At 40.0% G+C, this 12,008-nt stretch overlaps 1 protein-coding gene across 1 annotated transcript in view; it reads left to right on the plus strand.

Annotated features, from left to right (window-relative positions):
• The window catches only part of WWC3 (WWC family member 3), a 203,524-nt gene extending 193,242 nt beyond the window's left edge, over positions 1 to 10,282 (plus strand). The window contains exons 20-23 of the mRNA XM_044284567.1: positions 844 to 936; positions 6,347 to 6,577; positions 7,155 to 7,282; positions 9,462 to 10,282. Coding sequence (XP_044140502.1) covers positions 844 to 936; positions 6,347 to 6,577; positions 7,155 to 7,282; positions 9,462 to 9,528 — 519 coding nt within the window. The 3' untranslated portion in view covers positions 9,529 to 10,282. The remainder of the gene's footprint in view (positions 1 to 843; positions 937 to 6,346; positions 6,578 to 7,154; positions 7,283 to 9,461) is intronic.
• Positions 10,283 to 12,008: the final 1,726 nt, after the last annotated feature.

The following is a 12,008-nucleotide window of genomic DNA, read 5'->3' on the forward strand; positions in this document are numbered from 1 at the left end:
TACTGCTAGTGGAAAATAGCCCTGTAAACGGAGGAATTCACAATATGTCTCCGTCACAGTCAGTATGTGAAACAAAGGTATTGCACAAAAGGCCTAAAAATTGAAGGCAGCATGGTGGGTCAGTGGCTTGCACTGTTGGTTTGGAGTGATGTGGTTCTGGGTTGAAACCTGACTAAGACCTCACACACATAACATGACTGAATCCATTTTGCAGTCCACAAACCTCAGATCCACAAAATACGGATACCAGCCGCGTGCATTCCACAGTTTTCTCCCTCCCATCAGTAGACATACCTATATTTTGTCTGCAAAACAGATAAGAATAGGACATGTTCTATAATTCTGTATTTATTATGGACCCACAGAAATGAATGGGTCCGTGTGCGATCCGCAAAAAAAAAAAGTGTATGGTCGTGTGCATGAGGCCTAAGGGAAACATCAGCATGGAGTTTGTGTATGTCCTCCCCAGGTTTATGGGCGTTCCCTCCCACTCTCTAAAAGACATACTGATAGGAAATCTGGAATATGTAATATTGCTATATACGGAAGAGAAATAAATAATTATATAATATATATTAATCTATACACAATTCCTAGCCCTGTTACAAAATCAATGCCAAAATGCTAGATATTCTATAGAAGAAGTAGGCATTCTATAAAGTCCCTAGTTTCTACCTTGTTTCATCCTAGGCTTTCTATACAACAGCTTCATTTCACACCCTGCCTGTAACGTCTCCATAAAGAGCCTCATATCAGATCTCTCCATACCATGTCAGCTGCTCAGCTTGTAAACACTGGGCACAGTAACAAGCCTTGTATAATGTGATTTGTTTTTTCATTTAGCTATATCGAAGTGACAGTGATAGTTCAACATTACCAAGAAAATCACCTTTCATCCGCAATACACTGGAAAGGAGAACACTGCGCTATAAACAGGTAGGAGCATCATTTTAGTGCTTCTTTTGCTTTTCATTAATTTAATATTTCATATTTTGCTTTATTTCTTAGAAAACCTTGTGCAGATGGGTGCTTTCTTTTATTTTCATCAGATGTTCGTTATTGGTTTTGTAAACAAAATAAACCAGTCCACTGATATATCATACCAAAGCTCAGTATAATCATTTTCCAATACTGAAAGTACAGAAGAAAGTACAGTCGGTGTACAATGACATAATGAAGGTTGGAGAATAGAGATGGCCTTGCGGTTCGCCCGGCGTTCGTTTCGTGTCAAACTTTGCTCGTTCGCGATTCGCAGGCGCTATATTATTTTACATTGTGAAGAACTTTGACCCATGACACATCCATCAGGTGGTACAGGACAGCCAATTAAGACGTTTCAGCACATGGACATCCCCCCCTACCTTATAATTAAACCCGATCTGGCCGCCATTTTACATTCAGTCTTTTGTCAGTGTAGGGAGAGGTTACTGTGGGGAGAAGGGACAGATTGTTAGGGACACCAAACGCTAGCTAATAGGGCCACAAAAGTACTTTTAAGGACTGGTATAGGTGTGCTATCGATAGGTGTGATACACAGAGGGGTGTGATATACTTATAATATACTTTCTAACATAGAAAATATATTATAGTGCATTTGTATTGTGCAGCAGTTGTGTGCGGTTCTGCTGCTATACTGCAGCTATATAGAGGGAAAAACGCTATTGGAACAAATAATTTCTACTGGTGTGATATACCAGTTGCCCCCCCAAAAAACTGATTGAAGCAGGGTTGTGATATAAAAGTAATATATGTTCTACATAGTGCATTTAGGTAGTGCAGCATTTGTTTGCGATTTAGCGGCATTACCTCAGCTACAAATGACATTGGAACAAATAATTTCTACTTGTGTGATTTATCTACTGGCCTTATGCCTATCCCATGCATGCTTAAACTCCTCCACTGTATTTGCAGCTACCACTTCTGCAGGAAGGCTATTCCATGCATCCACTACTCTTTCAGTAAAGTAATACTTCCCGATATTACTTTTAAACCTTTGCCCCTCTAATTTAAAACTGTGTCCTCTTGTAGCAGTTTTTCTTCTTTTAAATATTCTCTCCTCTTTTACCTTGTTGATTCCCTTTATGTATTTAAAAGTTTCTATCATATCCCCTCTGTCTCGTCTGTCTTCCAAGCTATACATATTAAGGTCCTTTAATCTTTCCTGGTAAGTTTTATCCTGCAATCCATGTACCAGTTTAGTAGCTCTTCTCTGAACTCTCTCCAAAGTATCAATATCCTTCTGGAGATATGGTCTCCAGTACTGCGCACAATACTCCAAATGAGGTCTCACTAGTGCTCTGTAGAGCGGCATGAGCACCTCCCTCTTTCTACTGGTAATGCCTCTCCCTATACACCTAAGCATTCTGCTAGCATTTCCTGCTGCTCTATGACATTGTCTGCCTACCTTTAAGTCTTCTAAAATAATGACCCCTAAATCCCTTTCCTCAGATACTGAGGTTAGGACTGTATCACTGATTTTATATTCTGCTCTTGGGTTTTTACGTCCCAGGTGCATTATCTTGCACTTATCAACATTAAATTTTAGTTGCCAGATTTTTTTACCATTCCTCTAGTTTTCCTAAACCCTTTTCAATTTGGTGTATCCCTCCTGGAACATCAACCCTGTTACAAATCTTTGTGTCATCAGCAAAAAGACACACCTTACCATCGAGGCCTTCTGCAATTTCACTGATAAAGATATTAAACAATATGGGTCCCAGAACAGATCCCTGAGGTACCCCACTGGTAACAATAACGGAACTACAAATGTAGACAGTGTATAATTAAAGGGTAACCCTTCAGAAATTCGGTTCACAGGGAACTGTATACCCTCGATATTACTGCTCACACTGCACCAGGTCCTGCTGCTAGATCTAATACAAAATGAGTCACAAACCTCTTTGTATAGCCAAAGCATGCCGCAATTGCAAGAATTTATAGAAATTTGGCATTGGGAGCCTAAATTCCTCCTGTAGTTGTTGAAACAATTTACGGGCTGTTCTGGTATATAAATGTGGCACCTTCCAAAACGCCCTCCAGACGGAGCAGATGGGTGCTTTTTAATCCATGACCTGTCACATCTGTTTTAGGCCTCGTCCACATTACCGTTTTTCACTGACATGTGCTGTCTGCATTTTCCACAGAATAGCTTCTCTTTTTTTTTTTTTAACCACAAAGTTTGAACTGCTGTCTCATTTTTTTGGACTATAGATAGATAGATTAATATGAGATACGCCCATTGACAAAAAATAGCACACAAAGGAGTTGTTGGAATCGAAAGAAACTTTCAATGTGTGAATGTAATGATACATGCCAGCAATTACAATATTAGAGCAAAAAGTTTATTGGTGAACATTGTACAATTGAAAGGAGGCTGTAGTACCTTGTTGGGTCGCCTCTAGCTTGGATACAAGATGAGATGCAGTTGGGCACGGAGACATACAGGTTCTGCATGGTATTCTGCAGCACATTTGCCCACAGATGTTGCAGCTGGGTCTGTAGTTCCTGCACACTCATAGGTTGCCATAGATGGTGTCCCATAAATGCTGGATTGTCAATAAATCTGGCGAATGGGCATGCCAAAGAGGTGGCACAATCTGGCACAGACATTTCTGGGAAACTTACTGTTTGTGGGCAAGCATTATCCTGCTGAAAAATGCCAGTTGGAAGTCCTGCCACGAGAGGCACCTTATGTGGCCGCAGGATCCTGCACATATCGCTGAGCTCTTAGTGTCCTTCTTATCACTAGTAGGTATGGTTGACTGTCGTATGTGATAGCCCTGAATATCGCACCAGCAATTGGGACAGTGTGTCGCTAAACAGCAAAGGCAGAATTGAAGCACTAACCACTAGGCCTCCATACTCAAACCTAACTGTTGTCAGATCCGATACATTTCCAGTCCGTAGCAGTCCAGGTTTTCTCCTTCACAACAACACTACAATCGGAGGCGATGGTGGCTGGCTGGCAATAGCAGGACACATAATGGCTGCTGGGATACCAAATTTCTCTATGCTAAGCTCCTGGAAATGGTCAGGGCAGAGACAAGAGTGCGTAGTGAAGGCGCCACCGTTGTGTGCATGGTGAACAATCAAACTGTAGATGCTGCTCCTGGTTGTCGGCTGAGAAAATTATCCTTTCTTATGACTGTCTCTCTGGGCCAACCTGTTTGCCTTGTGTGCCTGTCTTCATGTAAACACTGCAATCAACACCTCCTAACAACTAGATCAGAATGGCCAAGATGGCAGGTGATTCGTTGAAATGAACATCTGGCTTTTCTCAGTCCTATGATGTGCCTCCTCTCAAAGTCTGTCAACTGGTCAAGATGTCTTCAAGTGTGTTGCAGCGGCATGTCTAGCAATTAACCATCTCTCATCCAGAGGTACACTACTCAAAAGAAGCTTCTGAAAGCATTTTTATAGGGCAGTGGGAAAAGCACTTTTATGCCCTCGTGGCAAGACCCATCGTCTAATCAAACCACACCTGTAATCATTTACATATCTGCCTGAGGCATAACTGCATGCTGAGTTTTGCAGCAATTTGACATGTCTGTCTATTTTTGTCAATGAGGATAGATATATTACACTGAACAAAAATATAAACACAACACTTTTGGTTTTGCTCCCATTTTGCATGAGCAAAGTTATGAAACATTTTCTACATACACAAAAGACCCATTACTCTCAAATATTGTTTACAAATCTGTCTAAATCTGTGTTAGTGAGCACTTCTCCTTTGCCGAAATAATCCATCCTTCCTCACAGGTGCGGCATATCAAGGTGCTGAATGAGCATGAATATTGCACAGGTGTGCCTTAAACTGCCCACAATAAAAGACAACTCTGAAATGTGCAGTTTGATCACACCGCACAATGCCACAGATGTCGCAACATTTGAGGGAGCGTGCAGTTGGCATGCTGACTGCAGGAATATCTACCAGAGCTGTTGCCCGTGCAATGAATGGTCATTTCTCTACCTTAAGCCGTCTCTAAAGGCGTTTCAGAGAATTTGGCAGTACATCCAACCGGCCTCACAACCGCAGACCACGTGTAACTACACCAGCCCAGGAAATCCTCCACTTCAACATCCAGCATGTTCACCTCCATGATCGTTTGAGGACAGCTGCAGCTACAATCGGTTTGCATAACCAGAGAATTTCTACACAAACTGTCAGAAACCGTCTCAGGGAAGCTCATCTGCATGTTCGTCGTCTTCATGGGGGTCTGGACCTGACTGCTGTTCGTCGTCGTAACCGATTTGAGTGGGCAAATGCTCACATTCGATGGCGTCTGGCACGATGGAGAGGCGTTCTGTTCATGAATGAGTCCCGGTTTTCAGTGTTCAGGGCAGATGGCAGCCATCGTGTGTGGCGTCGTGTGTGGCGTCGAGTGGCCCATGGTGGCGGTGGGGTTATGGTATGGGCAGGCGTATGTTATGGACAATGAACACAGGTGAATTTCATTGATGGTATTTTGAATGCACAGAGATACCGTGACGAGATCCTGAGGCCCATTGTTGTTCCATTCATCCATGACCATCATCTCATATTGCAGCATGATAATGCATGGCCCCATATTGCAAGGATCTGTACACAATTCCTGGAAGCTACAAAAAACATCCCAGTTCTTGCATGGCCAGCATATTCACCAGACATGTCACCCATTGAGCATGTTTGGGATGCTCTGGGTCAGCGTATACGACAGCGTGTTCCAGTTCCGGACAATATTCTGCAACTTCGCACAGCTATTGAAGAGTAGTGGACCAACATTCCACAGGCCACAATCAACAACTTGATCAACTCTATGTGACGGAGATGTGTTGCACTGCGTGAGGCAAATGGTGGCCACACCAGATGCTGACTGGTTTCTGACCCCTCCCAGTAAGGCAAAACTGTGCACATTTCAGAGTGACCTTTTATTGTGGGCAGTCTAAGGCACACCTGTATTCATGTTGTCTAATCAGCACCTTGATATGTCACACCTGTGAGGTGGGATGGATTTTCTCAGAAAAGGAGAAGTGCTCACTAACACAGATTTAGACAGATTTGTGAACAATATTTGAGAGTAATGGGTCTTTTGTGTATGTAGAAAATGTTTCAGATCTTTGAGTTCAGCTCATGCAAAATGGGAGCAAAACCGAAAGTGTTGTGTTTATATTTTTGTTCAGTGTAGATAAATACTATATATAGATATATTAGATAGATAGATAATAGATAGATAAATATGAATAAATTGAGTGCTAGGTACTTGATTGAGCAAGAAATCTTTCTGTTGTAATCTACATTAGGTTATTGTCTTTATTGTTTATTATACTCTTCACATTCACACTGATTTGTGTTTCCTTTTTACAGCAAGCATGCCAGTCTTCCATGGCGGAGATCATGGCAAGGACATCTCTTGACCTGGAGCTGGATCTCCAGGCTTTCAGAACAAAGCAGAGGCAATTAAATGAGGAAATAAATGCTCTTAAAGAGCTCAAGCAACATCTGGAGGAAGTTCAGCTTCGGGGTCAGAGTGACCTTCCTCAGTGGGTTCTGCGTGATGACCGATTCCGTAGTTTGCTTTTAGAGGCAGAAAGACAGGTAAGTCTTATTTGATCAATTTATTTATTTTTTCTCATAGGTAAATGTCCAACTTCAAAAATATATTATTGTAATCATGTAATAGGATCGCTGTTTAATTGAAACTGCAACCATGCCATCAACAGTGGACGCCAGGCTCCCACAAAATTGCAGAGACGCGGCCGGACGAAAACTGCTGGGTGCAACTGTAATTGTTCACCCGCTCCTTGGCATATTTGCCGGATTGCAGCCGGACCTCCGCCGGTCCCCATTAAAGTGAATGGGGCTGGATGGTATCTCGGCAGCGCACGTTAAGAGCCCTGGGAACAGCATGCCGGATCTGTGAATACCGAGCTCTTAACATGTGCTGCTGAGAATCTGTTTACCGCAAATGTGAAACAGGCCTAAGATGTTTGTCAAACCATTGGTGCCTGTGGGTTAGGCCTCATGCACACGACCGTTGTGTTTTGCGGTCTGAAAAAAAAAAAAGTTTGAATTATGGTTGTCATTGGTTGGAGTATTTTTCAGAATTCCTGAGTTGCTTTTAACTTTTTGATATGTTGACAATAGATTTTGTATTCTTGTTTCCAATATCCAGACAAGACAGACCAAACTTGAGCAGCACCAAGAACAAGCAGCAGAGAAAATGCTTAAGAAAGCCTCTAAAGAAGTATTCCAGCTCCGTGGTCGAAACCAGAAGGAACCTTTACAGGTGCAGACCTTCAGGTATGATGAAGTACAATGTGCTGTTAAAAACTAATACTGTGGGGAATGGTCTTTTTGTCAGCAAAAATAAAAAAATACATGAAGCTGCAGCAAATTTAGTAATCATGTAAAATCTGAACATTACAAATTGGAGGAATTTATTACTGTGCATGTTGTTTGTTAAATTTGGTTTAAACCTAAGTCAGCCTTTCCGTTCTCCTGCTCCGTTTAGGGGCAGGAGAACGGAAAGGACGGATAAGCACATAACTGACACCAAACTGAGTCAACGGAGCCTGAGGACCCCACAGACTATAATGGGGTCCGTTATGTTTCCGGTCAGAAGATGATTTTTAGGCGGAGACAAAAGTTGTGCATGCAGGACTTTTGTCTCCGCTTAAAAATCAACTTCTGAGCGGAAACATAACGGACCCCATTATAGTCTATGGGGTCCTAAGGGCTCCGTTTGACTCAGTTTGGTGTCAGTTATGTGCTTATCCGTCCTTTCCGTTCTCCTGCCCCTAAACGGAGCAGGAGAACAGAAAGGCTGACTGGTAATGTGAACGAAGCCTAACACCTACGCAACTCTACTACAGGAGTGAGTTTGCATTTTTTTTTCCAGTTTCAGTGATAAATCTGAAGTAAAACTAATTAAAGGTTTTTCCAGTTTTTATTATTTTAATTTATTTGTTTATATAGTAGGAAATCATACAGTTTTCTAATATACGTGTATTTATAACTTCTGCATACATACCTTTCTTATATGAGGCAGTTGACCCCTATGTGCAGTAGAATGGTATAGCCCATGTATCAGTCCTATGTAATATATCTATGACCTAACTGAAACATGGCATTAGTCATGTGACACTCTTATCATCATATAACCCTGGACATTCAGTAAGAAGCAGCGTTACATCACATACATGTGCTGGGTCAGCCAAACATTCCTGTGATAAGTAAATTGGACTAGTATTAAAATAATGATTTTTATTGTAGTTATAACAGTAATTACATCATTGTGTGTATTTACATGGCTACCTGTCACTAGATGCTGAAGGTAGTAATAGTGTATATACTGTATATGTTCTTCTCCACAATACACTACTGTTCACTTGTTAAATAGGTGGGCAGTTAACTGAAAGCCAGGTCACATGGTACGTGTGAGGGTCACATGACTGCTCACATGACCGACATCATGTTTAGCCCTAGCAGGCTCTCCTATGAATGCATTTTACAGGACTAAAATGAGCCGTGCAATTTCTTTTTTCTTTAGGGGTTGGCTAGCATATGGAAATAGATGTATATTAGAAAATTGTGCAACATCCTATTCTCTAAATAAATAAATGTAGTCATTAAAACCGGAATACCTCTTTAACATAGCTAAGTCCACTTTCCCACCCACTTTTTCAAGCATAAAAAGGCAAAAAGTTGCAACGTTTTGTACAAAACAGCACCTTCAACAAAATCTGTGACTTATTACCGCATGTGCCTGGTCATACCATGAACGTGGTTATGGTACAGTAGATGTCAACTCGTCCACTTGTATATAAATCAATTCTAAAACACAATTAGATTATGAAGGCCAAAGTCTTCTCCCATCCTCACCCCCCCCCCCAAAAAAAATGATATTAAATGATATTATACCTATTATACTATACGTATTATATATACCAAACATGGCATTAAAGGGGTTTTCTGGAAGTATAATATTTTTCTGGAAGTACTCAGGATAGGTCAGCAATATCTGATCGTTGGGGATCTGACTCCCAGCACCCGGTTAATCAGATGTTCGAAGAAGCCGCAGCATACCAAGCACAGCACCGTTCATCATTGTATAGCGGCTGTGCTTGGTATGACAGCCCAGGCCCATTCACTTGAATGGTACAGAGCTGCACACGGACCAATGAATGTGACGTCATTGGCCTAGAAAGAGAGTGCAACTCTCACAGAAGTGCCACAGCCTCTTGAAACAGCTGATTTGCAGGGGTCCCAAGAGATGACTGAATTTACTTTTGGTCACGAAGTACATTCAGATGCAAAGGTACCAATACACTGAGACTTACAATTCCTTTTTTAATAGTTTTTATTCTTTATTTATTCTTGTTGTTAGTCTTTTCTCTGTATTGCTTCCCTATGACATTTATTTTATAACAAATTTCTTCTTTCGCAATCAAATTCAAATATTCATGTGCACTGTCCACAGGGAGAAGATCGCATTCTTCACAAGACCAAGAATTAACATACCTCCTCTTCCAGCTGATGACGTATGATGTGTTTTTTCCAGTATAAAGTATCAACCCTTCTGTTCGTATCTTTATGAAGTTATTAAACTGGTGAAGTTTAATATTATGTTTTCAAAGTTATTCGTTATTTTGTAAAAAAGAAAAAAAGACAAACAGAAGCATATATACATATATAAATATCTATGATTATCTATTTTATAATATGACTGCAGCGAGGCTTGGTTTTTCCTTGCTGTTACACTGACACTCTTGAAGGCAACCTCCATTTTATAGATTATCTACTCTGTCTAGACAAACGTGTACAGTTTTGATGCTGTTTTATGTGACTTTAATAAAAGGCTGGAGATCAGAATTAAAGCAAGTTCAGGCAATTCACTGTATTGTAATTTATTTATAGGTCTTTATTTTCCTTGAGGGAAAATACCTTGCTTTTAAGATGTTTAGACTGAATTTATGCTTCCAAGTGTGTTGTCATACAGCTGAATTGAACGGTGAACTCGCTTTCTTTCTGTTACCTGAAATGAAAATACTGTTTGCAAACTATCACCTTTTAGTAGCTTTTTGTGACCTTTTTTTTGTCTTTTTCCTTCATAATGTATCTCTTATCCTTTTACACCATCTCTGTTCTGTATTGAAATATTATCACTGCAAGGATTTTAATTCTGATTAAAGATGGCATTGCATTTTTGAGAAATCCTGTGGTTATTATTTTTATTCCACCTACAGGGGGATTTACCAATGTCCTACGTCAGTGTTCTGAATATTTGTGAGTAAGCGTCATTTTGCACTAAATATTTAAAGGGGTTTTCTATTGTATTATTTACTTGTTAATAAAATAGGAAATTATGCAGTCTTCTATGCAATCTTCTAATATACACACATTTAAAATTCTGAATACATGCCTTTTTTTTATCAGGCAGTTGACCCCTATATGACATCAGCCATGTGACATCCTACACATCATGTATTTTCTGACCTTCAGTACGCAGCAGTATTAGACGACGTACATGTGCTGGGTAAGCACACAGAGCACATTGATGTGATAAATAAAAGGACTAGTGGTGAAATCATGATTTTTATTGTGGTTATTATAGTAACTACATCATTGTGTGACTGTCTTTAACCCCTTCAGGGACACAGACAATTTTCACCTTCAGGGCACAGCCTAATTTAGCACATCTGACCAGTGTCACTTTATGTGGTAATAACTTTAAAACGCTTTTACGTATCCAGGCCATTCTGAGATTGTTTTCTCGTCACATATTGTACTTCATGACAGTGCCAAAATTGAGTCAAAATATTTCCTTTTTCATTTATAAAAAAAAATAGCAAATTTACCGAAATTTTTAAAAAATTAGCAGTTTTTTAAATGTCTATTTCTCTGCTTTTTAAACAGATAGTGATCCCTCCTAAAATAGTTCTTACTTTAAATTTCCCATATGTCTACTTCATGTTTGGATCATATTGTAAATGACATTTTCTTTTTTTGGGACGTTAGAAGGCTTAGAGGTAAATCTTGACATTTTTCAGAAAATTTCCAAAACCCACTTTTTAAGGACCAGTTCAGGTCTGAAGTCACTTTGTGATGCTTACATAATAGAAACCACCCATAAATGGCCCTATTTTATAAACTACACCCCTGAAGGTATTCAAAACTGATTTTACAAACTTTCTTAACCCTTTAGGTGTTCCAAAAGAATTAAAGAAAAATGTAGATGAAATTTCAGAATTTCACTTTTTTTGCAGATTTTTAATCAATTTTTTTCCAGTAACAAAGCAAGAGTTAACATAGAAACATAGAATGTGTTGGCAGATAAGAACCATTTGGCCCATCTAGTCTGCCCAATATACTGAATACTATGAAAGGGCCAGGGGCTAATCTTATATGAAGGATGGCCTTATGCCTATCCCATGCATGCTTAAACTCCTTCACTGTATTTGCAGCTGCCACTTCTGCAGGAAGGCTATTCCATGCATCCACTATTCTCTCAGTAAAGTAATACTTCCTGATATTACTTTTAAACCTTTGCCCCTCTAATTTAAAACTATTTCCTCTTGTAGCAGTTTTTCTTCTTTTAAATATTTTCTCCTCTTTTACCTTGTTGATTCCCTTTATGTTATTAAAAGTTTCTATCATATCCCCTCTGTCTCTTCTTTCTTCCAAGCTATACATGTTAAGGTCCTTTAATCTTTCCTGGTAAGTTTTATCCTGCAATCCATGTACTAGTTTAGTAGCTCTTCTCTGAACTCTCTCCAAAGTATCGATATCCTTCTGGAGATATGGTCTCCGGTACTTAGCCCAATACTCCAAATGAGGTCTCACTAGTGCTCTGTAGAGCAGCATGAGCACCTCCCTCTTTCTACTGGTAATGCCTCTCCCTATACACCCAAGCATTCTGCTAGCATTTCCTGCTGCTCTGTGACATTGTCTGCCTACCTTTAAGTCTTCTGAAATAATGACCCCTAAATCCCTTTCCTCAGCCAAACAAAACTCAATATTTATTGTC

This window comes from Bufo gargarizans, chromosome 3 (assembly GCF_014858855.1).
Source record: "Bufo gargarizans isolate SCDJY-AF-19 chromosome 3, ASM1485885v1, whole genome shotgun sequence".
NCBI classification, from domain to species: Eukaryota; Metazoa; Chordata; class Amphibia; order Anura; family Bufonidae; genus Bufo; species Bufo gargarizans.